General features: G+C 50.7%; 2 protein-coding genes and 1 long non-coding RNA gene across 4 annotated transcripts in view; 2 read left to right on the top strand and 1 right to left on the bottom strand.

Moving 5' to 3' along the window:
• Positions 1–602, top strand: part of ABCA10 (ATP binding cassette subfamily A member 10) — a 26,784-nt gene extending 26,182 nt beyond the window's left edge. For both annotated transcript variants that reach the window (XM_080395431.1, XM_080395432.1), the window contains one exon: positions 16–602. In XM_080395431.1, the coding sequence (XP_080251557.1) occupies positions 16–114 (99 nt within the window). In that variant the 3' untranslated portion in view covers positions 115–602. The remainder of the gene's footprint in view (positions 1–15) is intronic.
• LOC308067202 overlaps positions 432–23,791 on the bottom strand; it is a 40,683-nt gene continuing 17,323 nt past the window's right edge. The window contains exon 2 of the long non-coding RNA XR_013929490.1: positions 432–23,791. This exon is cut by the window's right edge and continues 13,691 nt beyond it. This is a non-coding gene — a long non-coding RNA (uncharacterized lncRNA).
• On the top strand, positions 1,894–10,584 carry LOC308067201 (uncharacterized protein; the record flags this gene model as incomplete). Its single annotated transcript, XM_080395651.1, has 6 exons — positions 1,894–2,001; positions 2,175–2,246; positions 5,199–5,351; positions 5,973–6,036; positions 7,560–7,763; positions 8,819–10,584. 6 exons carry the CDS (start codon positions 1,894–1,896, stop codon positions 8,887–8,889), a joined length of 672 nt encoding a protein of 223 aa, XP_080251777.1. The 3' UTR covers positions 8,890–10,584.

The following is a 23,791-nucleotide window of genomic DNA, read 5'->3' as shown; positions in this document are numbered from 1 at the left end:
TCTTGCCCATTTCAGGTGTTCTTGGAACTCTCCCGAGAGCAGGAAAAGGATAATTTTGATCTGACTTTGGATGGAACTTTTGAATGGAAACAACTTCAGCAGGAGGACTGTTAAAGGTCTAAGATGTTCTTGTACACATTACTCAGTATTAACCCAACTGATGTTATACTGCACATATTTACTACCGTTATCAGCATACCACAAAGAGAAGGAACAGACTGCCTTTCCAGCAAGCCTCAGCTGAGGGCTCCTCTCTGATGCAGAAGACATTTCACCTGGACTCTGCTGGTGTCTCGCTGAGCCCTAGCCCAGGCTGCCTTTCCAGTGTCTGGTTGATGAAGTAGTGCCTGCCCTGGTGAGAGCTCTTGTCAGGCGTGGGGACAGAAAGATTTGCAGAAAGAAGGGTCATGCCCCGTCTCTGGGGACTGAGGTTTTGCTCGGTGGATCTGGGTGCATCAGGGAATCTGGACACGCTGCCAACCTTCTGGGCCCCTCTCCCACCAATGTATGGGACTATTTCCCTATTATGTGTTTAGTAACATCCTATTGAAATTTGCACTCTATTTTTATAGCCTTCCAATAAATGTCACTATAGAAACCACCGTTACTCCCTCATATGTCATCACTGCTGTGGACCATCAGGAACAGCTGAGCAGCTCAAACATCATCCCCTGGGGATGGAGGTGGCTGAAGAGGGCCCAGGGCTGGTGGCCAAGTGGTTGTAGTCACTCATGTTTACTGTCTCCGTGAGCCTGGCTCTGCCAGGGCGCTCACCCCTGCCCTCCCTCTGCACTGGGACCAGTGCTTGTCACTCCTCCCTCCAGAAAGCAGCCTGGCTTGTTCAGCCTGGAGAAGAGAAGGCTCCAGGGGGGGCTTATTGCAGCCTTTCAGTACTTAAAGGGGGCCTATTAAAAGATGGGGGCAAACTTCTTAGCAGGGAATGTAGTGATAGGACAAGTGGAAATGGCTTCAAACTGAAAGAGGGGACATTTAGATGGGATATTAGGAAGAAATTCTCCCCTGTGAGGGTGGCAGGACACCGGCACAGGGTGCCCAGAGCAGCTGTGGGTGCCCCATCCCTGGCAGTGTCCCAGGCCAGGCTGGACGGGGCTGGGGGCAACCTGGGCTGGTGGGAGGGGTCCCTGCCCAGGGCAGGGGGGTGGAACCAGATGATTTTTTATGGTCCCTTCCAACCCAAACCTTTCTGTGTTTCTATGATTTTCCTCCTGACAGCTCGGGCATGTTCTTCCTGTGCCCAGCTCATTTGCAAAGGTTAAAACTCTCACAGAAAATATTGAGTTCAATTCTCTTTATATAATCTGCAGCAGTGGCTGTGTTGCAATCACTGCTTGTGTACATTCCCCACTTGCCTTCAAAACATATTTTGGCAGTTGGAGGACATGTATTTAGAAAGATATTTCCCTCCTGGTTGCACAACAGCTCCATTCCTACTCCCCACCCCTGGGAAATGGGTAAGTGAAATCACCGAACATTTTGGTCACCTGTTCATACACTCAGCTCTGGGAAACGGGAACTCAGTAAAAGGGAAGAGTTGCATTTAGTGCCCTGGAGTTATCAGCAGCAGTGGAGACCTCAAGCCCTGAGCCTCCTAATTTAATGACAGCTTGTATGATCCATTCCTGTTGGGTTTTTTTTCATCAGCATTTTGTGGTTTGTGCCCCTGGAGATGCTGCTGGTGAGAGAGACCATTCTGCTGTGGTGGTTGCTGGTTTGAGTGGACTTGTGCCATACACTGGTTTCCCTCCTCCTGTATGTCTGCTTTTACACACAGACCCTCACTTCTTTAACAGAGAAATCTTGTCTGCCACACAGCAAGAGGGGACCCAACCCTTGGGAGGTCTTTAAATGATGTAAAGATGCCAACAGTAACAGATGCCCCGCAAACAAGTTCTGTCCCAGAGAGCATCTCTGGGAGCTGGAGAGGGGAAGAGGAGTGCACTGGGACAGAGGGAAAACCAGGAAGCAGAGAGCAGGACTGAGGTGTGAAATCCTGTGGGAGCTGCATTTCCTTTTCTGGGGTGAAGAGTATCTCCTTCTTCCAACACCACTTGCACAGTTGTTTCTTCTAAGTAACTACCACCAACCCACTTCACCCTCTGCTACCACAAATCGGACAGATTATCCTCCATGATATTCAGGACTTTCCATTGCAGGGGAAGACAAGCAGAGCCAGATCCATCATCTCCTGCACAGGCAGAAGAAAAGACCCACAGTGGTCCCCAAAGGTGAGCTGGATGGTGCTGGAGCTTTGCATTAACCCGGGAGGAAGGGGGACAGGGCTTGTGGCATTGCCAGCACGCAGTCGAGATTTCCAGGCCCTGGCCCACGGCCAGTGCTTGGAGAAAGGGGTTCTGTCACCAGCACAAAGCCAGGCTTATCTGGCAAGAGAGAACGAACAAAAGTTCTCAAAAAGTTCATGAGGACTTAGCTTTTCCATTGGGAGGGGGGGGAGGGGGGGGCGGGGAGAAAGAAAGAAAAAAAAAAAAAAAAAAAGAACAAGAGAGAGATTTCCTGGAAATGAACTGGAACTGGCTTCTTAAACACTCCCTTCAGAGGTCACCTCCGCCTCCGTCCTTTCCCCTGCCCTCCGCTGAAGGGCTGCAGGGACAAACCATCCCCCAGCAGCTGCAATCGCTCTACCTGCTTTTTGAGTGCAGGGGCTGACAGCAGCCTGGTGAGAAGCACCCGGACCCAGCATGCAAACCAGTTCCAAAAGCAGTCTAACATTTGGGTAATTCTCCTTGTTTTCCAGCACAGCACGAGCCCTCCGTGCATGCGGGGTCTTTGCTGATAAACCTGAACCGGCCCGTCAGCCGTGCTGCAGGCTGCACCCATCATGCCAGCACAAAGTGTGTGAGGCAGCTGCCTGCTGCGAACGCTGCACATTCCCCACAGTAACTCATGCAATAACATAGTTTTATTAGCAGGGAGATTCTTATTTATTAGATTTAATAATACCCTCTTTATGCAGCAAAGCAACAAAGCGCACAAAGGGCCATTCACCACCAGCCGCCTCCAGTGCTGGCCTCAAGCACCATGCCCCAAACAGGCATCCTGGAGCGATGGCAAAGAGCTTTCCGTGCCTTCCAGGGTGAGGAAAGCAGTGCCAGCCAGTAGGTTTTGAGTGCTTGAGACCAGGGGTGCAAAGCACATGGGTGCTCAGAGTTTGGGAACTCGGGGGCAACGTTTCACCCTACAAGGTTTTGGGAGCCAAGGGATATTTGACAAATGTCTGGACAGGAATGACAGAGCATTGCAGGTCTCCTCATCCTCTCCCAGCTGTGATAGAGATAGGAACGTTGTCTAGATCAAATGCTAGTTAAACAATTCCCCGTAAGTGCAAGTAAGCAAGAACAAAAAGTGGTACTTCTGAGAATTTCAAGGAACTTCACAAAAAGCAGTGATGCAAGCTTCAAAATAGCTATGAGACAAACTTCTGCAGAATAGGAACAGGGTTAAGCTGAGGGATGTTAAGCGAAGGGCTGGTGTCCTGCAGGAATCCCATCATGGGGCTGCCTGTAGTGTCCCGCCTGCACACACCCCGCGGGGTGAAGGCAACGCACCCCAGCCCTGTGCAGCTCCTCGCAGCCCCTCCTGTATCCCCTCTTTGCAGCAGCAGTTCGTGGCCATGCGTGCTTTCTCCCAGGCAGGCACCTCTAGATCTCGTAGGTCAAATGAGCAAAAAACATCCTTTCTTTAGAGCAACCTGAGGGAAAAAAAAAACAAACCCAAAACAGGAGACAGGACCATCATCAAACAGAAAGTTATTTGTGTCTGCTCTGGAAGAGCATGCCGTGAGGGCAGCGAGCATCTCTAGCGGGCAGACCCATTAGAGGCTTTATCACAGTGAGCACATCTCATTTGATGCAACACAACCGGCTATGCGCGGCTGTCCCAGAGCAGAGCCAGATGTTCCTCAAGCAGAAGAAATGAGGCAAGGCAGATGCTGGCAACCTCCATGGCGCAGGAGTCCAACTCTTCACTTGAGACAAAAGAGGAAATCGGGGTTGGACTCCATCTCCCCGTGTGGAGGGGGGGGACAGGGTGTATCAGCTCCTCAGCTAGAGTGCAACCAGCATGTGCTCTCCGGTTTGCAGCACATGAGTACCAGGATGTCGTAACAACCATGTCTCAGAGTATTTAATTTTTAAGGTACTTCAGCTTGAATTACTATGCACGTGAGAGCCGAGAAGAAGATTTTTCTCTTCCATCGGTACAACCTAATTCTACTCAGTACCTCAAAACCCTTTGGAGACTTTCAGCTCAAAATATTCTCTTTAGCAACAGATGGATAAAGTATCAGGCAGAAGACTATGTGTGGCTGTGACAGCAGCCAAACCCAACAAAATATTTACTTCAAAGCAGGCAGAAGGATAGCTTGTCCAGCTGGAAAAAGCAGGAAATGTTTTTTAAAAGAGTGAAAGAGAAGGACAGAGAAAGAGATGGTTGTGTAAGTCATGAAGTTTCAATTAGATCACTCCTGAATGATAACAGAAGTTCATGAACTTATGTTCTAGGCAAAATGTAGGTGTCCGGTTTGTCCCTGTGCATCCTTATCCTGGCACAGACATCACTTGGTGGTTTATGATCAAGGAAGGGAGGACATGGGCTGTGCAGCAGCTGAGCTAGAAATGCACCTGTACGTCTGTGGTCATGGTGGATGCCACCGGCATGAGGACCGAATGCATCCCTCCCTCAGGGTCTTAGGCTTCTCAGAAGGAATTTTGTCTACTTGAAAAGGTGAGAAGTCATCTAGACTAGTAACCAATGTCCCTGGAGAGGTTTTGGGTTGGGTCAGAGGTGGCTGATGGATGTCAGTGGGAGCCCACATGCCACAGGTAAATCCCTCCCGTGGATCTGGGGCCAGCCGGAGCAGGTCCTTCTGTGTCACTGTGGCAGTAAAATGGCATGGGTTTGCTGGAAGAATTGTCACTGCCATTAACAACCTCGTCTCTCCTGGGTAAATGGATGCAGCCACAGGAACCTATAACACCTATAATCAGCTTTCTTGCAGGTGGCCACACCAGCCTGACCCTTGCTTTGAGCAACTCCCTTCTTTTCAGCAGTCTTCCCACTCCGTGACCCAGGGCCTTGGGAGCCAGGAGCCTGCCCAGCCATCAGCTCCTCCGACTGCAAAACCTATCAAGATGACTTAAGACATCTTCCTTCTAATTCAGGCATGTCAACAAAGCTATTTTTGCCCCCCATCACCTGCCCCAGACCCCGGTGGGATTCCAGCCTCCAACAACAACACATCAGGCTCAGCAAGCCTCCACGGAGATAATGGGCAGCGGCAACTCAGCAGCTGGAGCACTGCTGCAAAGCGGGAGGTTAGTACTGTCAGGATTGAGCTGTAAAAATAGTATTTCTTTGGTTTCTTCAGCTACTTAAGTACTGCGTCCACAGATGGACTAAGGGGCAAAGTCTGCTCTGGGTACTGGAAATATTTTCTGTGTTCCCAGTCCTAGCAAACATTTATTATCTGACTTTAAAGCAAGTGCCCTGGGGTGCAAGGAGGATTTGAGGCAGTGCTTGGCCTCACCTTAGGCAGCTGAGCACATCAACTTGCTGGCACTGGCTGCTGGCATGGGCCACAGCTTCCTCCACCCACGCACCTTGGTTTTCTTTGGCCTCACTGTGAGAAATTCATGTTCCAAATGCAAATCCTCTAAAGGGTTTTCAGGATGCTAAGTAGGAACTCAGAAAGAACAACAAAAAGCAAGAATATTTTTTTTTGCTTTAATTTGAGAAATAACTGACCTTGAAACTGCTATTTTTTTTACCTCTCAGGATAAGACAGGAGACTCCTGCCAACATTATGTAGCAGGGCTCTACCGCATTTCCCACGGGGATTTGTAATTGTCTCTCACAAGGGACTGAAAAGCAAGAAACGGGCTCTGGGAGCAAATGGTTGCACAACATCTTTTAAATCTGATTTCTTTCATTTACAGAACATCTATCTACCATCCTGGACTTTTCTGGAAGACTGGCTGCAGCAGTTACAGTGGCAAACAGGTGAGGACCGTCTGAGTGGGAGGGACAAGGAGCAGCAGCTCTGTGTGTCCCCCGTATGCCCTCCATGGGGGTGTCCTGTGCTGACTCTTCCAGCCTGAGATAGGAGGGCATGACACCGAGTTAGCTGCATCCATGAGGGTGCTGTGAAAGTTAAAATTTGAGGGGGCTTTAAAAAGTGCCAGCACAAATTCATGCAAAAGAAAGCCACCCATGGGGAGCTGCTAAGCCCCTCCAGCTTAGGGACCCCTGAGCCAGGGAGCAGCTGGGGAAGGGGCAGCAATCACTTGCCCTCTCCTTGTGCTCCTGCACCCAAAGGACCCCAAAAAGTGGCCAAAGGAGGTGCTTGGTTGCTGTTCTCTTGGGACCCCTCTAAGTGTTTCGGTTAACTTCTGACACGTAAACCCAAAAAGGGAAAATTGGGAGACAAGGAACTATTTTCTGGGAAGAAATCACCTTCGGGTTTTGTTACAAACTGGGCATGGGCTATGTGGTATGGTATACGTTTTACCAATAACAGCAATGCATTTCAAAATCATCCATTCAGGTGAAAGGTAGACAAAATTCTCATGAAATGTGACGTTTCTAGCACTGTAGATCAGTGTTTCATTAAAAGCAAATCTTGCTGCTGGACTGTTAGGGCTGAGCTCTTCCTCCTACATCCTCTGCTCTGCCTTTGCTAGAAAGGGAAAATTGCCAGTGTTCAGGAAAAAAGAAATACTGCTTTGCTATTTCCAGCTGTATCCCCTCAGGCAGAGGTGCCTAAGGAGTGTCCCACAAGGGAAGATGGGCTAAACCTCTCCATGGGGAAAAGGCATTTGATCCCACCGGGGAATCGGCAGACGCAGCCCTGCAGGTGGGAGGCTGAGGGGCCGAGCTGTCCTTGCTCAGCCACCCAGACCTCCAGCCCTTGCACTTTTGCAGGAAAAACCTTCGCAAGCTGCGGGCTATTAATGCGATGTAAGCCATAAGTGGGGTTTCCTTAAGGAGCACGCTGACAGATTGGACGTTAGAGCAGGGAATGAGGGCACCAGACAGAGGAACAGGAGTCAGCAGGGGCTCTGCTCATGCGGAAAGGCCATGGGGACACAGGGGAGTGAGTGTCTTGACAGCTGCGTCTTTTCGAAGGGGGAGAAATGTGCTCATTTTTTTCCCTTTTCTCCAAATAAAATGCTGCGTTTGTGCCCTTTTGTCCCCCCTCCCATGTGAAAGGACTTTGCACAACGCGTTTCCGAGAAAGAAGATGCGAGACTTTTCTTCTCTTTCCTGAAACTGCCCTAATGAATCACTCGGGTCCCCCCGGGGGTGCGCGGGGGCTCCGCGGACCCCAGCCCGCCCGGCGCGGGTGCGCTCCCCCGGAGCATCTCCGTTCGTGCTGTGCCACCTCCCGGTGACAGCGCCGCGGTGCAGGGCTGGGACAGCACGCGCACCCCCCCAGCACTGCGGGACATCCCGCAGCGACCAGGCAGCGGCAGGTTTGCATCTGCAGGGCTGGTTTTGCTACCACAGTTATCCCATCTCTTAAGGTGCTGGACCAGCCAGCTGTGCCCCCGGCCCCCCTCCACCAGCGAGCGTGCTGCATCCCGGTGGGAAAGGACCTGGGGTGCTGGCTGGACATGGGCCAGCGGTGTGCCAAGGTGACCAAGGAGGCCAACAACATCCTGGTTTGTATCCAAAACAGCGTGGCCAGCAGGACCGCGGCAGCGATCGTCCCTCTGTGCCCGGTACTGGTGAGGCTGCATCTCCAGTCCTGGGTTTGGGTTTGGGTCCCTCCAGAGGGACACTGAGGGGCTGGAGCGTGTCCAGAGACGGGCAACGGGGCTGGGGAAGGGGCTGGAGCACAAGTCTGATGAGGAGCTGCTGAGGGAGCTGAGGGGGTTCAGCCTGGAGAAAAGGAGGCTCAGCGGGGACCATATCGCTCCCTACAGCTGCCGGACAGGGGCTGTAGGCGGGGTGGGGGCTGTGGGATGTCCGTCTCTTCTCCCAGATAACAAGGGACAGAACAAGAGCAAACAGCCTGAAGCTGCACCAGGGGAGGTTTAGATTGGATATTGGAAAAAATTCTTCACTGAAAGGGTGGTGAAGCATGGGAACAAGCTGCCCAGGGAGGCAGTGGAATCACCATCCCTGGAGGAGTTTAGAATGCGCATAGATGTGGCGCTTAGGGACATGGTTCAGTGGTGGGCTTGCCAGTGCTGGGTTAATGGTTGGACTGGATGATCGCAGAGGTGTTTTCTAATCTAAATGCTTCTGAGCTGCCCCATGGCATCCCTCGCCCTCTGTGCCCATGCACGGTGAGTCTAGCCCTGGCATCGAGGTCACCCTTCGCTGACCCTTTGCAGGCTGAGACAGGTTGGTGTTGCTGGGGCTGACCCCCCTTGTGCTGCTGTGCACAGAGGGAGGTGAGCAGAGGGGTGGTTGAGGTGGGGGTGAGCTGGAGTCCTGGAGCAAGGTGTGGGCAAAATACTTGCTGGGATCATAGGGACTTGGGTCTGAGAAAGGGCTCCGTACAAAATCCCTTACGAGATTGTTCCAGTGACCTTCTAGGGGATGCTCCTGGCCCACATGTTGCTCCAGGCGGCCAGAGCATCCCCACCTACCTGTTTCGAGGATCGCTTTTTCACTCCAATACCTCCCTAACCCCAAAGGAGTGTGGCTCCTGCTGTGTTACCGCTGTGTGATGGCTGCATTAGCAAGACAGCATTTATGAGAAATGAGGGCAATGCACAGCCTGGAAGAGGTTTAAGACTCTGGTGCAAGATCAGTTTCTACCTTAACTTCCCAGCCAGGAGCAACTATGAGGATGCCAGTGATACCCTCATCCCAGGGCTGTGGTTTATGAGCATCAGCAAGTGAGGAGCACTCACCACATGGGACCACAGGCTCCAGAGGCAGAAACATGGGAGGCGAAGAGGATTGTAGAGGACTGGGCTGAATCTCAGGAAGACTCACCAGGTAATGATGTGTCAAAAAAAAAAAGCTGCTCAGAGTTTCCATTTTCTTAGGGGAAGTGCAGAACTATAGCAGAACCTTTCATCAGAGTATTTCCAGTTTTCTGTGCAAGGCATCCATCCAAGGGAAAGCAGTGGTTCCCAGGCAAGTGCTGCCCGGCTGGAAGAGCCCCAGGCTGCTGGGAGAGGGGCTCAGCCCCCCAGGCCCTGCTGCTCTGTGCTGAAGGTGGCACCACCGCCTCTCTTATGAGCGAGAGCCTTGTTCTGCAGCTGGACACACACCAAGGATTTGCAGATGGAAGGAGGACGTCAGAAATGTGGCCCGCAGATGCTGTGTATGTGGCTGGTGTTCACAGCAATGTGGCAGCCATCACCAGCAGGGATGGTCGCACCTTCAGCGTGCCTGCAGCGAACCTCCTCAAGGAAGTTTCATCTGTTAGTGCACGCACAGACCTTGCCAGGAGCACCAGGACTGGTCTGAGTCTGGGGGCAGATGGAGCCTGAAGCTCCCCTTTGCCGGGGGATGTCTCAATATCAAGTACACCGACTCGATGCTGAAGGAAAAGAGAGAAGTCAACGGGTATTATTCTAACATCTTCCTCTTCTCTCCTCCATGTCCATGTGACCGCTTCATTGCACTACTGATGTGATGAAAAGGTATCGCAGCGCTTTCCTCTGCAGTCTGGCATTATCGCTATCTGAAACCTTTAATCCCTGCTCAGCCACGGAGACTGTTTCTGGTCACTTGTGCATTAATGCTGCCAATCAGACTCTCATTTTTTTTACAGTCGTAAAACTCCACCTGGCCTCATGCTGACTTCAGCAGCCATAAATCTGTGCCCCCTTTCTCCTTCGAGGGGCTGAGGATGCCCCCAATTCAGGGCAAGAAGGAGCAGTTAATTGGTACGAAAAACATAACAAATGTGGGCACAGATCCAAACCCAGGATTTATTTAGGAAGATTTTCTGGTTATTATCTACTTAGGAACAGAGGATTTGTCAGAACAGATCAGAGCATTTTCATCGAATCTGGCATCCTGCATGTAGCAGAGATAGTGAGAGGATGGATTAGAGGAAAAACTCTCTCCAGCCTCTCCCAGAAGTGTTGGGTCCAGGGCCTGGCGCTGTCGGGAAGGGGAGCAGAGGCAGAGCTGTGGGCAGACCCAGAACTGGCTGCAGGTGACCAGACCCCGTGCGAGCAGAGCCAGGAAAGGCAGCGTCAGCCTGGCTCGACCCTCGGCTGAGCTGACCCAGCCGAAGCGGAGGTGATGCTCCCCTCCCGCAGGCAGGCTGGCCGAGAGCTAGCCTTGGGCTACAGCCTCTTAACCTAAACCCAAATGCTTTCCCAACGCAGGCCACATCCAGCTGGCTCGGCCAAAAGGATCCACCAGTCCTCTGCATCCCATCTGGCTGCTGGGAGACGGGTGGCACAAAGTCCCCAGGCTCCACCAAGAAATACATTTTCTGCTGTTCGCACTGACCTTCCAGTAACAATAACATCATCCGAAACATCGAGCGCTGGGGAAATGTTTGTTTTACAAAGTGCAGTAAGAGCTGCTAAAAAAAAACATTTAAAAGGAAAATATTCCCTTGTCAACAAGCAAAGAAAAAAAAAAAAAAAAAAAAAGTGTGTATCCAGAGAAAAGATCCCTGGGAAATGCCCTTTCCCATGCACGATGGCAGGGCTGCTGGGCTCTGGCAGGACAGCGGAGACAAAGAGCTGGATGGCAGAGGGTGAGAGCCTGGTGTGGGAGCACCAGGGCTGCGGTGGCCTCAGCCACGTAAGTCAAGTTCCTCGCTGCTGTTCTCATTTATAAATAGAAAGGCAGTTAATTATTATTAGAGCTTCTTGAGTGGGTCTGGAGGAACTACAGCAAACCTTTCCAAAAGAGCTGCTTTCCAGTCCAAGCAGAGCTCCTGGGGTCACATCTAGAGAAGATCACGAGGAGCACCTGGAGTTTTGGAGACAGGTGTGGGCTGGTCTCAGGATGAAGGGCTTCACCCCTGCACCAGGTCGTGGTGCTCCCAGCATGGCTGGGGGTGGTGTAGTGGCACCCTAAGGATGGTCTGTCCTCATCCCACTCTGTGCACCTGCGTTCCCCATTCCTGTGATAACAGGGCAACGCACCAACAGAGAAACTTGCCTTGGGTCTTTTATCTCCAGCAGCTTCCCCAGGAACTCGGAGGACACAGCCAGCTCCTGCACTGTCACACTGTCCCACCACAGGTGAGGAAGCTGTTTCCTACACCAGGAAAGTGGCTCAAGGGGACCTTTCTGTCACACCTTCAAGCTGCCTCAAGACCTCTGTGGGCTCATGGATGGGCACAGAAAGAGGAAGATGTTCACCTGGAAACCCCAGAAGGTAGGTCAGTTCTCCTGGCTCTGGCAGAAGAAACCCCATCAGGTATATTTGGGTGGCTTTTTTGTGTGTGCCCCATGTTGCCCTCATGCCCAGTCACTGCCACCCTCCTCCAGACCTCTCCTAAAGAGGAGCACACAGGCTGCGCCTGGGGGCTCTCAGCCATGAGATGATTTTTGGCCATTTTTCCTAAAGTCTGGAGGATGAGATCTTTCAACAGCATCTAGCTCTTGAAAGATGCACCTTGGCACATCATGTCTAAGCTGCTGGGTACCCCTAATTGCAGAGCTCCTGCTTTTAAATCTTACTTATCTTGCCTGTGTCTCTGTTGGAAACCACATTTTTATTTTATCTATATGTTATACCTTTTAAAATATGTCCCTGAATCTACAAAACTGCACCAGTAATGCAGAGTAATCCATGACTGAAAGCCTTTCGTTAGTGACTGTCCTTTACAGAGCTGGCAGGGTCAGAGGAAAAGAAAAACAACACACACATGATCAATATTTTTTAAAATAGGATTTGAAAGCAAAGCATGAGAAGCCTCTATCTGGTTTTAATTTCAAATGAAAAAAAATGGCTATTAATACATGGCAATGCTACTTTACTGTAAGAACAAAGCGTAGATAAAAACCTGCAAGCTTAATGAGGCTTAGGAAAAATAAAATTTGAAAGCAAATCTTTGAAAATCTCTAGGTAATCTCTGTTCCATTTATCATGCTTTGGCAATCAGAAAGAAAAACCTGGCTTAGCATAATGAAGAAAATCAAACGGGCTTTTTTTTTTCCCCTTCTGCTCTAAAATCGCAGAAGAATAAAGTCATGGGAAAGAAAAAAAGGAGTAACTTCTGCCCTCCTGCTAGCACCCAGGGAATCTAATTGCAAAGGTTTCCCCTGCATGTCTGAGTAGACTATGCGAGATTGGAATTTTCGAATCACAATATTTAAGCTCTCCTCGGTGACACAGAACTAATGCAGTGGTCCTCTCTTGATCTGCCAGAAACGTGAAGTTATCTTCCTTCTGATCACTGAACCACAAGTTGAGAATGTGAAAAAGCCAAAAAGAAATTCCTGCCCTTGACATCTCCAGCCGGCCAGGTCAGCAGCACAGCTCCAGCCCTGGGAGATGCTGAGGACGCTGGAGGACAACACAGCTGAGGAGGCTTTGCCCGTGGTTTTGGGGATGTGAAGTGCTTTGATGATTGCAGACCCCTGAATCTCCCCATTCCTGGGGCAGGATTGTGCTGCAACACACTCCTGGAGCTGCTATGTGACAGCCTGGCCAAGCACCGATCCCCCTCTCCAAGCCTTTTGGGGTAGACCTGGGCAAAGCCCCAAGGCATCGTATCCACCTGCCGCCAGGAGCCGTGCTGAGTGCTGCCCACAGCGTGGGTCTCTCTGGGTCTCCTGGCTTAGCGGCAGGGGCTGTGAACACAGAAGGGGAGCTGGTATTTGGGAATTAGGTTTCCAAGAGCTCCAGCTGGTGCCGCAGGACTCTGTGATGGATGCTGGTGCTCCTGCAGAGCTGGAGGTGGCCCACACTCAGGTAGGGCAGAAGATGTCTGTGGTCCCTGCAGTCTTTAAACTGGTGGCTCCCAAAGACTTCCACTCACAGGCCCATTCCCTGGGACACCTCAGACCTTAGCAGAAGAGTCTTGTCAGCAATCGATTTTCTGTTGGGCTGGTAGCCCCCACAAACTGTTGTCCCCCCGCCCCATGGCATTGCAGCTCTCCCTTTAGAGATCATTGCTCCAAGGGTATTTCATTTCTCTGCAGAGCCCCCTAGAAAGCCGCCCAGTAACCTTTAAACTACCTCATTTGGCTACCGCCAGCACCAAGCTCAGAGCAGGAGGCTGTAGCATCACTGTAATGTGTCCAAAACATCTTTGAAACAGTGGGTTTGACCTGCCTGTCCCTTCTCAGCTGTAGTTTCCCCACGTAGCACAATCACGGGACGGCTCTCTTCCCTCCCAGCGCTACAAAGCTGGGCGGTTTCACAGCTAGCTCCCATGTCTGCTTGCTTGTTTAATCAGGGCTGTGCCAGGATCCTTCAGCTAACGGTTCATTGGAAAGCAATTTTAGATCCTTGGGTGAAAGATTAAATATATAGTTGATGCATTATTCCAGTACAAACTGTGCCTGTTGCTATGGACAGGGAACACATGTGGGGCCATTTGGAGGTAAGAGGAGTTGCTTTTATCTCCTATTCCCTTTGGCAGTGGCCACAATTACTGTGCTTTGAAATCACTCCTTTTGCAGACAATTAGGAGGGAGGAATTCTCAGCAATTAGTCACTCTAAATCACATATGAGCATAAAAATAAGGATAATTGCACCATTTTGAGCTTACTGCAATGAGATTGGATACGTGCAATTCACATATATTCATATTTTGTCTCCAGCGCCAACACTACTAAGGATTTCTTCTTCAGTAGTGGCGAGTGCACGATGCTGTAAAATGGGCATTTTAATATTGTCTCTCTTCCCAAAGGTGCTGTAAGATGAGAACTGCAATGAGCATAAAGCATTTTAAGACTGTGCAAGCAGCGTTACAGGGCTCTTCCCATTACTGTCCTTAATTCTGCTGGAAGATGGGTGTAAAAAGAAATAAGTAATGATCCAAAGCAAACACTTCCAAGGCAGAAGCTCGGCTGGCTGAGGCTTGCTGCCTCCGTAGGCTCATGCCCTTGTGTAGGACAACAGTAATGAGCAGCTCGGGTTGTGTACCGCGGGGGGAAGGCAGGGCTGTATTTAGGGTGCTGGTGCTGGGTGCTCGGCCAGCTCCATGCAGCTATCACCATAGCTTCTCGCTGTTCTCTTCCCGTTACGTAGATATGGGAGTGAACGCTCAGAGTCCAGATCTGACAAAGCCACAAAGCTCAGACTTGAATTTTCCCACAACTCCAAGGTCGATGCCTGCAGCCAGCTCCAGCCAGGAGCAGCGGGAATAACCGGCAGCTTCTCTGCCTCTTTGTCACCCCCTCAGGCGCTGCAGGTCTGGGATGCTTTCTTGGAGGCTTGCCTGTAGGTGCTTGTGCTGAAGTTCCCACATCTGCAGCCAGGACAAACATTGGAGAAGGGGGATTTTCCCCTCACACTCATGCGACAGCCTCCCTGCCTTCTCTTAGTCTCCGCTCCATTCCTCAGGGTGTTAAAGCTTGTCCGTGCCAGCAGGTAAGAAGTGGTGACCCACATAGCCCCGCAGTGCTCCCTACAGCCCCTCCGCCCCCCAGGGCAGCCACCTCCACTCTCACCAGCAACGCCAAAAGGATTTGTCCCAAGGCAACCATCCAATTTCAAAAGAAATGCAGAATTCAAGCCTCATTAAATGCCAACACGCCACACACGGGTTTGTCCCGTTAGTGAAGAACGAACAAAACCCATCTCCAGGCTGCTCTGTCTGATGCCACCCAGTGTTTGCCTTGAACCCTGCTGCTTTTTGAGAAACCAGGTCTAAACCGTTGCATTTTTGAGAAACCAGGTCTAAAACACTGCATGTAGGAGAACTGCACTGCCTTTGTTTGTTTCTTCCTTCACAAAGACTTCCCTCGGCTGAAAGCTGCTGAAGTCACAAGGGGGCTTTTGCAGGGACCAGAGAGCTGTTTTCTCCCAAGAGAAAGCTGGCAATCCAGCCGGGGCAGATTTTCATGGACTCTCTCTGCTCCGTGCACACACGGAAGGGCAGGGCCAGCTGGCACCAGCACACGGGAGGAGGGGGCCTGCACGTGTGCTCGTATCATCCCTAATAATGGAAAAATCCGCAATTGCAGCCAGTAATGACTATTGCTGCAGTACAAATGCACACAGTGGGAGAGATTCCAGCAGACCTTCCTGAAATCTTTTTTGCATGACTAACTCCAGGAGAGAGGAGCCCTTCTGCAAGAGCCAGGGAGGGCTTTTCCACGTGCAGCCAGACTACAGCAGAACCATGTCTGTTCCACTGTAATGAGACATTTTAAATTCTCTGTGCTGCATCTCACAAGGAGCAAGTCCTGGCAGTGAGGGGGTTGCAGCATCCTCTGGGATCTGAGAAGGGGACAGTGCTGTGGCTGGCCAGGGCTCAGGAGGTGGTACGGGAGGAGCTGGAGACACATCCCTATTCCATTATTTTGCAGCACAAGGAGATGGCAACACAGTGAGACACACACCCCCCAACAGTGCCTCGCTTGCTCCTTACATTATTTTAATCTATTCCCAAATCAAGAACAAGCCACCAGCTGTCACCAATCTGTCCCACCACAGATGCCACCAGCAGAAAGATGCTGAGCTGTGTGGCACACCCAGCCCCACTTGTTTACTGTGACATTAGTCACTTGCTTCCCAAATCCATTGGATAAACCACAGCCACAGGTCCAATGCTTCAGCCTTTCTGCTACCAGATCAACATCAGAAGCCACAAGGAACAAGTGGACCAATTCTAAGGCCACCTGCACCCTGCAGTAAACAGAGAGGGTGAGGCTAAAGCAATGTCCTGTAAACCCACCTGGAAAACAAGTCCCAGCTGCCTTTTAGCTCTTTACCTTCGCACGCCCCTGAGTTCATGTCATGGTTTGGCTCCTGTCACGTCATGTTTGCCCTCAGCACAGCATCATCGTTTGGGATCTGGGAGGGAGAAGTGCTTGGGCAAGACTGAAAAACACTTTGTGAAACCCACCCCCAGCTGGTGTGCGGTCAGTCTTGTGCATGACATTACCTGGAAACTGCTGCTAAGACCCTTCAATGTCCACTTCAACCTTTTTGAAGATGTTAGGAGGGGGTTGCCATCCTCTCCTGCAGCCATCCATAGCCTCCAGCTTGCTGTCCATCCTGGGCAGGCTGGGACCCAGTGGGGAGACTAGCAGCATCCTCCTGCCACCGGTCCCTTGCAGCATGCGCTGCCCTGGACACCCTGGTACCCGCAGCTGCAAACACCCTCCTCTTCACCTCTCGCATCTGCTGCCTTCAGCCTCCAGTTTTCACACGCGTTCAGCACTCTGCCTGTGCCAAAGGAGAGCTCGTTACCAGCCCAACACATGCCTTCCCCTGGAAACGCTCCTAACTCACCACAGTAATGAAGAACACAACCCCATCTTTTACAGGGTTTTGAACTATTCCCCACTTTCACATTCAACACAACCAGCACAACCCACACGTGACCTCTGCGTTACTGACTGCTCCATGCAGGGTCTAATAGGCACCGTACACAGCATAAATCAGCATTTACCTTCTGGGGTTCCTCCTGGTAGCAGCAGGACGGGTACCACACTACGCACGGCTCAGCATGCAGTCAGAGCACGTCTCGCCGTCCCAACCTGACAGCAAGTGGCACTCTCCCCGTGCAGAGAAGTCCACGAGCAGTGGCTGATGTGACCCACGTGGCCGCAGGGCTTCTCCCTTTCAAAAGCAGAAGGAACCCATCATCTGGCCAAAGAAGATGTAATTCTCTGGTATGCGATGGCACAGCACCAGTTCCCTTCTCTGGCCACTCTTCATTAATCAAAGGCAAAGTGCCACAAAGCAGAACGCTTCACAGCAAGTTCCCCCTTTCTGGCAGGTGGGGAGAGGATCCGATGGCTCCGCTGTCACTGTGCGGGATGTTGAGTTGGCTGCCAACCTCCTCTCCATCGGCCGTGCACACAGGAGGGGTAACACACGCGGTCCCTGGCAGCTCCCAGCACAGGCTGATTGCTGCGGGAGCGAGATCTCCAAGGTCTGTGCGCTGCCCCAGAGTTAAGATCTAACACCACCCCAGCGCAGGAGCTTGCCTCCGGGGGCAAACTGAGTCTTGACCACATGCTGCAGATGTGGCTTTTGAGAGGAGGATTTATGCTGAGGTTAGGTCTTTAGAAATTGACTCAAAGAGTCTAATAAACCCAGTTTAAAATGCATGTGTGCGATTTGTTATGGAACTTCAGGAGAAAGCATGAGTATATTGCTTTTCCCCAGCACGGCTCCAGGTGCAGCACCTCAAAAGGCAGAGCAACTCGTGGGAGTGCTGAGCAGGGGTGCTGCAGTGGAGCAATGCCTTTGGGGAGCCCTGCGAGTCTGGAAAGGCTGCTAAAGCTGCTCTGATCCTGCCGTCAGCAAGATGCTGCGAGTATCCTGACCTGGCGACCCACAAGGATGCTGGCTCCATAGCAGCACTGGGATTTTTTCCAGTAATTGTAGTGGGGACCAGGGTCCTGACCCAGGTGTCCAGAGCACGTCACTGAAGCTGTGAGGACACAACACTCATTCAGCTTCGCATCCCAGGCCAGCATCCCGTCCATTTCAGGATACATTCCAGGAGATAAAGTCCTAGAGTACAAGTTTTCCTGGCTTGGTTGCAGCTTGTTCTCCCTGAAAGAACTACAGGAGCTCCCGGGGCTTGTAGTCGGCAGCTTTTCCCAGCATAACACCGGGGGCTGTCATTCCAGCCGAGGAAAGCATCTCCTGCAGAGGAAGAAACACTGTAATTCAGGGCTGGTGACAGGGAAGAGCCGATGCATTCCTCACTGGGACCCGCCTGGCAGGTGCTGAACACAGACGTGCTCAACTTAATACCTTGTGCTGCTTGCGACGTGTAAGAGATGTAGCGAAGAGACGGGTTTATCCCTTGGTATTAAAAATAGGAGCAGCGTGATGGGGTGAGCAAGGGAGCAAAACCAAGCATGGCAAACAAACCACATCAGTGGGATCAGGACGGGTTGCTCCGGCACAGGACATGCCACTGGCCACCTGGCCAGTAGCAGAGGGCGGCCGTCCCTTCAAACCAGCACCAGGAGCTCAGGCTGAGGAGGAAAACTATATTGGGAAAAATACAGAGGAGGAGAAATGGGTTCAGAGTGGGTTTTTAAATGCGTTCCAAGACAGCCACACCTGGAGGTGGTAGCTGGCAGTCTCCTGATGTGGTGGCAGCCCAATTTTCATGGGGAATTTTGCTTCCTCGTGAGCAAAGAGGCAATGTGGGAAACTCAGAAAAGGCAAAAGCGGCTCATCCTCTAGCCTTGCAGCAAACGAAGTAAATCACCGGTGCTGCTGCTGGCAACAGACTCTGGAACTAATGATAGCTGCTGGCTGAAAGTGATGCTAACAACGTGAGGAATTTTTCTTTATAATATACAGGTTCTGAAGCTGAAAAAATACTTTAAAAGTTCAGGAGAAGCTTTCAGAAAAATGCCTCCCACTGCTGGGCAGTGCCATGCCTCTGCGTTCCCAAGCCTCAGCACAGAGACATCCTTGGCCCTCCAGCACCGGGGACGAGCCCAGTGAGTGTGCTGTTATTTTGGATGCTATCTTTCAGGGTCTCCTAATTTTGGGGTACAGCACTTTTTTTCCCAGGCACCCCTTTTCCCTCACAGATTTCCCTACTAGACCCCTGAGATCTGCAAAACTGCTGCTGCAAAACAGACCCATAATCACGTCCTCTCTATCTGCCTTGACGATCCCACTATTTTGTCGAGCAGCCTGATCGTTTAATCCCCCTAGGATGCAAAGGGTCATGCAGACACCAAGAATCCCTTGGGTCAGGGGCTGCTAATACATCTTGCGTGGCTCTGCCTCCCACTCTGAGGGGGAAATACCGAAGCAGAACGCGGTGCCATGGCTTACCTACGGTCACCAAGCCATGGCTTACCCACGGGCAGGCAGGAGGTCCCTGTAAAGCTGGACATGAGTCACTGGGCGACCTCACCAGCTGCCGGGCAGCCTTCTCCTCCACAGCTCCATGATGCTTTCCTGGGAGGCTCCTCATTATTTATGGTTCATCACACTCCACTCACGAATACTCCTGCTACATTTGCTCGAGCCCAAGCAGGCAAAACCTGAAGCAATGCGATCTCTGAAAGCATTACCTGATTAAAACACATAAAAAAATAAAACAGAGATATAAAACTACCAGTTGCCCACAGAAGCAAATAAAATTAGTTCAGCTCAGCCTCCCCATCCTTCCTTATTGCTCAGGTAATAAAACCACTCACTGTGCAAATATCTAATTTCAGGTGTACAGGAAAGCAAGGCACGGAGCTAACAGGTTCCTTGGGGCAGCAGGAGAGCTCTGCCCAGCACAAGGGTGCTTTGGAGCACCAGCTCTCTTGTACCAGTAATTGCTATTTATATGACCCAGGGTGCTAAGCACTTTATCAAACAAATAAAACGACAGCTCTCCACCAAGAGATAGGCAGCAGGTGTAGACCATGACCTTGCTTGGAGCTGTGGTGGCTTCATGCAACAGCTGAAAGTCTTCTCCTTTCCATCCAGGGGACACTGGCCCAGAGTCAAGGGAGGTTTCTCCTCCCCCAGTGCACATCCATCTGCACCTTCCTTCTTCCCCGCTTGCACGCTCGAGAGCTGCAGTCCACCTTGCAGGACTGCTGATGATCCAGGGCAGCTGCCAAGGGTTAACGTGCAAATTATCCTGTAAGAACCGGGTTGTTTAAGGAGCATCTCTCCCCCAGGTAATGACCAGTGACAAGAACATGCTCTGCTACAGTAATGCCTGCAACACACCAGCCCGCTGAGGAGGGAGCTGGTAGGTGAAGTGAGATAACCCTCTCCCCTCAGCTGGATTGCAGTTTCAGCCAAGCTCATCTGCATTAATCTTACGCTCATTAAAATGAGTTGTTCTGTTTCTAATTCAACCAGTGCTGCCAAGCTCAAGAATTAAAAATTCATGAGCCAATATCCCTGAAAAAAAAAAACAAACATTAAGTTCATCTTAAGCAGCATAGCTTTTTAAAACAATCATAAAAAATGTCTAGCTGCTCCTTTGTGCTAGAAGCTTTCAGCCCGCATCTTTCATGAGGAATAGGAAAATGAAAAAAAACTGGGATTTTCACACACTCGTGTGACTCCAGAGGCTGGTGCTTCCTGGAGGCAGCCTCACTTGCACCACTTAGAACAAAAACCAAGAGACTGAGCAACACAGGAGGGATGAGCTCATTTGGTTCCCCTATCCTGCCTCAAAACAAGTGTCAGTGCAGACCCCAGTGCAAGCTGTCCACCAGTGAGGTCAGGAGCCTAGAAATGATGCCAGAAATATTTTTCCAGCCTTGGTCTGGACAAGAACATAGAGTTCTTGGCAGCCCCCAGCCCCTCTGGAGCCACAAGAGCAGGATTAAACCTGCAACAGAGATGCAGGACCTGGTGCAGACCCAGCCACGGGCAGCAGCGAGCAACAGGCAGGGCTGTGGGAAAAGCCAAAGCACAGCACCACATCACAGCAGGTCACTCTGTGGTTGCATCCAGCATCTACCACGAGCCTCATGCCACCTCTGTGCCCCTCAGCCTCCTTGCCCAGAACCCCAGCACCCACCCAGTTATTTCTGCCCTTGAGGTCTATCTACGCGGACAACAAGGACTTTCCAGTGAGCAGCCAGACACTCTCATGGATACACCCAGGAGAAACATGCAAGTTAATAGTAAAAATAAATAATGATTTTTAATTCTGTATGTGTGAATGACAAAATAGACGTGATTTTTAATATGCTTCTAATTAAGGTCACCAATGACAATAGCTGGAGAGCTGGAGACAAAGACAATAAAGATGGGAAGCATCTTTATTGGAAGCAGATGGGAACTCGGAAAGGGCTCGCTAGTATTTTTTTTCAATAGCCCAAACTAAACAACTTTTCTGAGGGTGCCAGAGACCTCCCAGCCCATGAAAACACCCAAGGTCTCAAATGGCCTCTGCTGGCCCCGGCTGGCACGATTGCGCCGTGCTGTCTGCGTCTCTCTCCACAAAAGCTGCTGCTGTTTTCCCTCAGAAAAAGGCACCGTGTTTACAAAGTAAAGCTCAAGTAGGAAAACACCGAGCCAAGCCAGTGCAAAACCAGCCCTGGCAAAAGGTTGGGATTAACTCCACCAGAGCCGAGCAGGGTTGGTTGCCTGAAGAAGAAGGAACATAAATAAAGATGTGGTGTCAGTGAGCGCTAGTGAGCGTTGCGGCGGTTATTTATAGAACGCATTAATTTCCTTCATGATCTGGATAAATATCCATTAGCTTTCGAGGTGATGAATCAAGTATTAATTAACCTTCTGGGGAGAAAAAAAAATAATACAGATATTAATGTATTGGAAAGGAGCGATGAGCAAAGAACAGACCTGTTGGATACACTTAGTAGGAACACCAGTCCCTGATTTGGTAACAGGAAAAAGCAAAACCTGCGAACGTGGCATGTCTGCAGAGCTTCAGGGTGGGGAAGAGCTTGGAGTGAAATGTAAGGGGTGTTTTTCACCTGGCAGCGACAGCACCCACACCTCCCGTAGCTGCCACCCCCGGGCAGGGCAGAGCCGCCGGGTGCCTGAGCCAAAGCCCCCGCCAGTGCGGAGCCGCTCTCCCCCCGAAACCATCGCACACCCTGGCACAGTGGGAAAAGTTCTTCCACCTTCAGACACTGATGCAACAACTCTTTTTTTTTTTCATCTTTAGTTTGTTCTAGATGTTCAAACTACAGCCTGGACCCTTCTTTCAGTGCAAGCAATAAAAATCTGGAGCAACCATGAGGAAATCGGCAGAATAGCCAGAACATGCTCTGGGTATGACACGCTCCCATAAACGGGAGGGGGCCTTAGCACTCTGACTCCCCACCTTCCCCCCATCCCCCTCAGTGACCGGCTGAGCTAAAAAAGTCCAAAAAATGGACTTCCCACAAAGTGGCAGCATCCCATGGAGACTGGTGGGGCTCAGCTCAGCGTAAATCTGAGTTACACAGAGAAAAGCAAAATACTGCCTGAAGGCGACAACTGTTCTCTAAGCAAAAATGCCAAAATGAGATGCGACATCAAAACAGGAAAAAGAAACAAATTTCCTGGTGGCACCGATACAAGACCTGCAAGACCCATGGCAGCCTGGCTGCATCCCTTCTCTGCTCTGCAGAGCAAGGCAGCTTCCAAGTGACATAAATCAGAAGTTTGGACTGATTATTTTGCAAACCGAGACACATCTCTCCCATAGCCGAGTACGCACGGCTGTTAATGAAGCGCAAAACATCCTGTATTAGATGTGGTCTTCAAGACTGACTTCCATTGCCATGCCTGTGCTCCACCCCCACATACCCAAATCTTTAACAACGTCAAGTTCTTTTTTTCATTATTATTTAAGAAAAAGAAATAAGCATATGCAGTCAGCCTGTTCCTGCCCATTTTTAGCTTTTTTTTTCCCCTCTGCATATTCCCCGGTTCTCTTCCCACACATACCCACACCACAGACAAGCTATCCTGAAAAAAATTGAGAGAGATCTAAAAAAACAACAGTAATCCAGGGCGTCATCAGCTTCCAGGAATGCAAACTGGCTTAAGAAACCACAACTTCTTTTTGTTGTTGTTATTTTTTGTAGGGGTGGGGTTTTTTTAGTCATTTACAAACTTCTGTTATAAAAACCGCATGAATTCACCCGTCCTTCACCCTCCTTAGTCCTCTCTCCTCTCCCCAGCTATATTCAGAAAACATTTCTCGCCAGCCTTGTTTAGCTCACATTTCAGGGCAGAGCAAATGTTTGTGCATGGAGGGGGTGGGGGGGGCAGGGATGATGAGTCAATTAGGCACCCAATAAAAATCTGATTTTAAAAATTCCCTTTCCGACTACAAGTGTGATGCAAGCTGCGGCGGCCACAAAACCAGCGCTGCCAGCTCGGTCCAGCCTGCCCAGTGCCTCCCTTGCAGCCAGAGACTGGTTTCCCACAGTGAACCCGCTCTCCTCCTGCACTGAATGTCCTGTATGATGAGGCAGCTGCCACTTAATGTGAAAGACACCATCACAGCCTAATAAATCACACTGCCAGAAGGACTTTTGCACTGTCACCACTGCTCTTTTAACTACACGGCCTCCCCTCTCCGTCTGCTCCCGTTCATCACCGTGCCCTGCAGACCTCACATATTATAGGTGATTAACTCATCCCCGGAAAAGGCAGCCGAGCTAAGCTCTTTGAATCTGCAGGTCTTGCAGTCACCTCTTCTGTTGTTCCCATCACTCCAGCCCCAACTTTCTGACTCTGCAAAGGAAAGCCCTAGGGATGCACCATTTGTCATACAGATGCCATTTATCATGCAGACAGCACCTACTGCTGCCTTTTTCCAGGCGTGCACTAAATTGGAGGGGGTGGATGCAGGAGATGGTGCCTATTCATTCTCCTTGCAGATGGTCAAGCCACAAAGCACCCAAGCAAAGCCGCGTGCTTCCTTCCAACTGCCTTGCCTTGGCCGAGACCCAAACCACCCACCGGTGGAGTCATGTTGGACTTGCACGCTCTCTTAGCACGTAACCTTCTCTCATCGTGCAACTGTCCTGGCGACACGTCTAAATGCATTCGTTTCCCATGTCTGCAGTGCAATTTGAGCATTTCAGGTTAGATTTTAATTTCATGGGACTGGTCAGGTTTAGATGAGAAAATGGAACAACACAGCCAGGGCTTGGGCATGTTAGAACAGCGATTATTTCAAGCAGAACATGACGTTGCAAAATCCATACTCTAAGAACCAATTCCATATTAAGA

The sequence above is a fragment of the Falco punctatus genome (genome assembly GCF_963210335.1).
Source record: "Falco punctatus genome assembly, chromosome: 1".
In the NCBI taxonomy this organism is placed as follows: Eukaryota; Metazoa; Chordata; class Aves; order Falconiformes; family Falconidae; genus Falco; species Falco punctatus.
The sequence above is the reverse complement of the archived record's forward strand: the minus strand, read 5'-3'. Positions and strand labels throughout refer to the sequence as shown.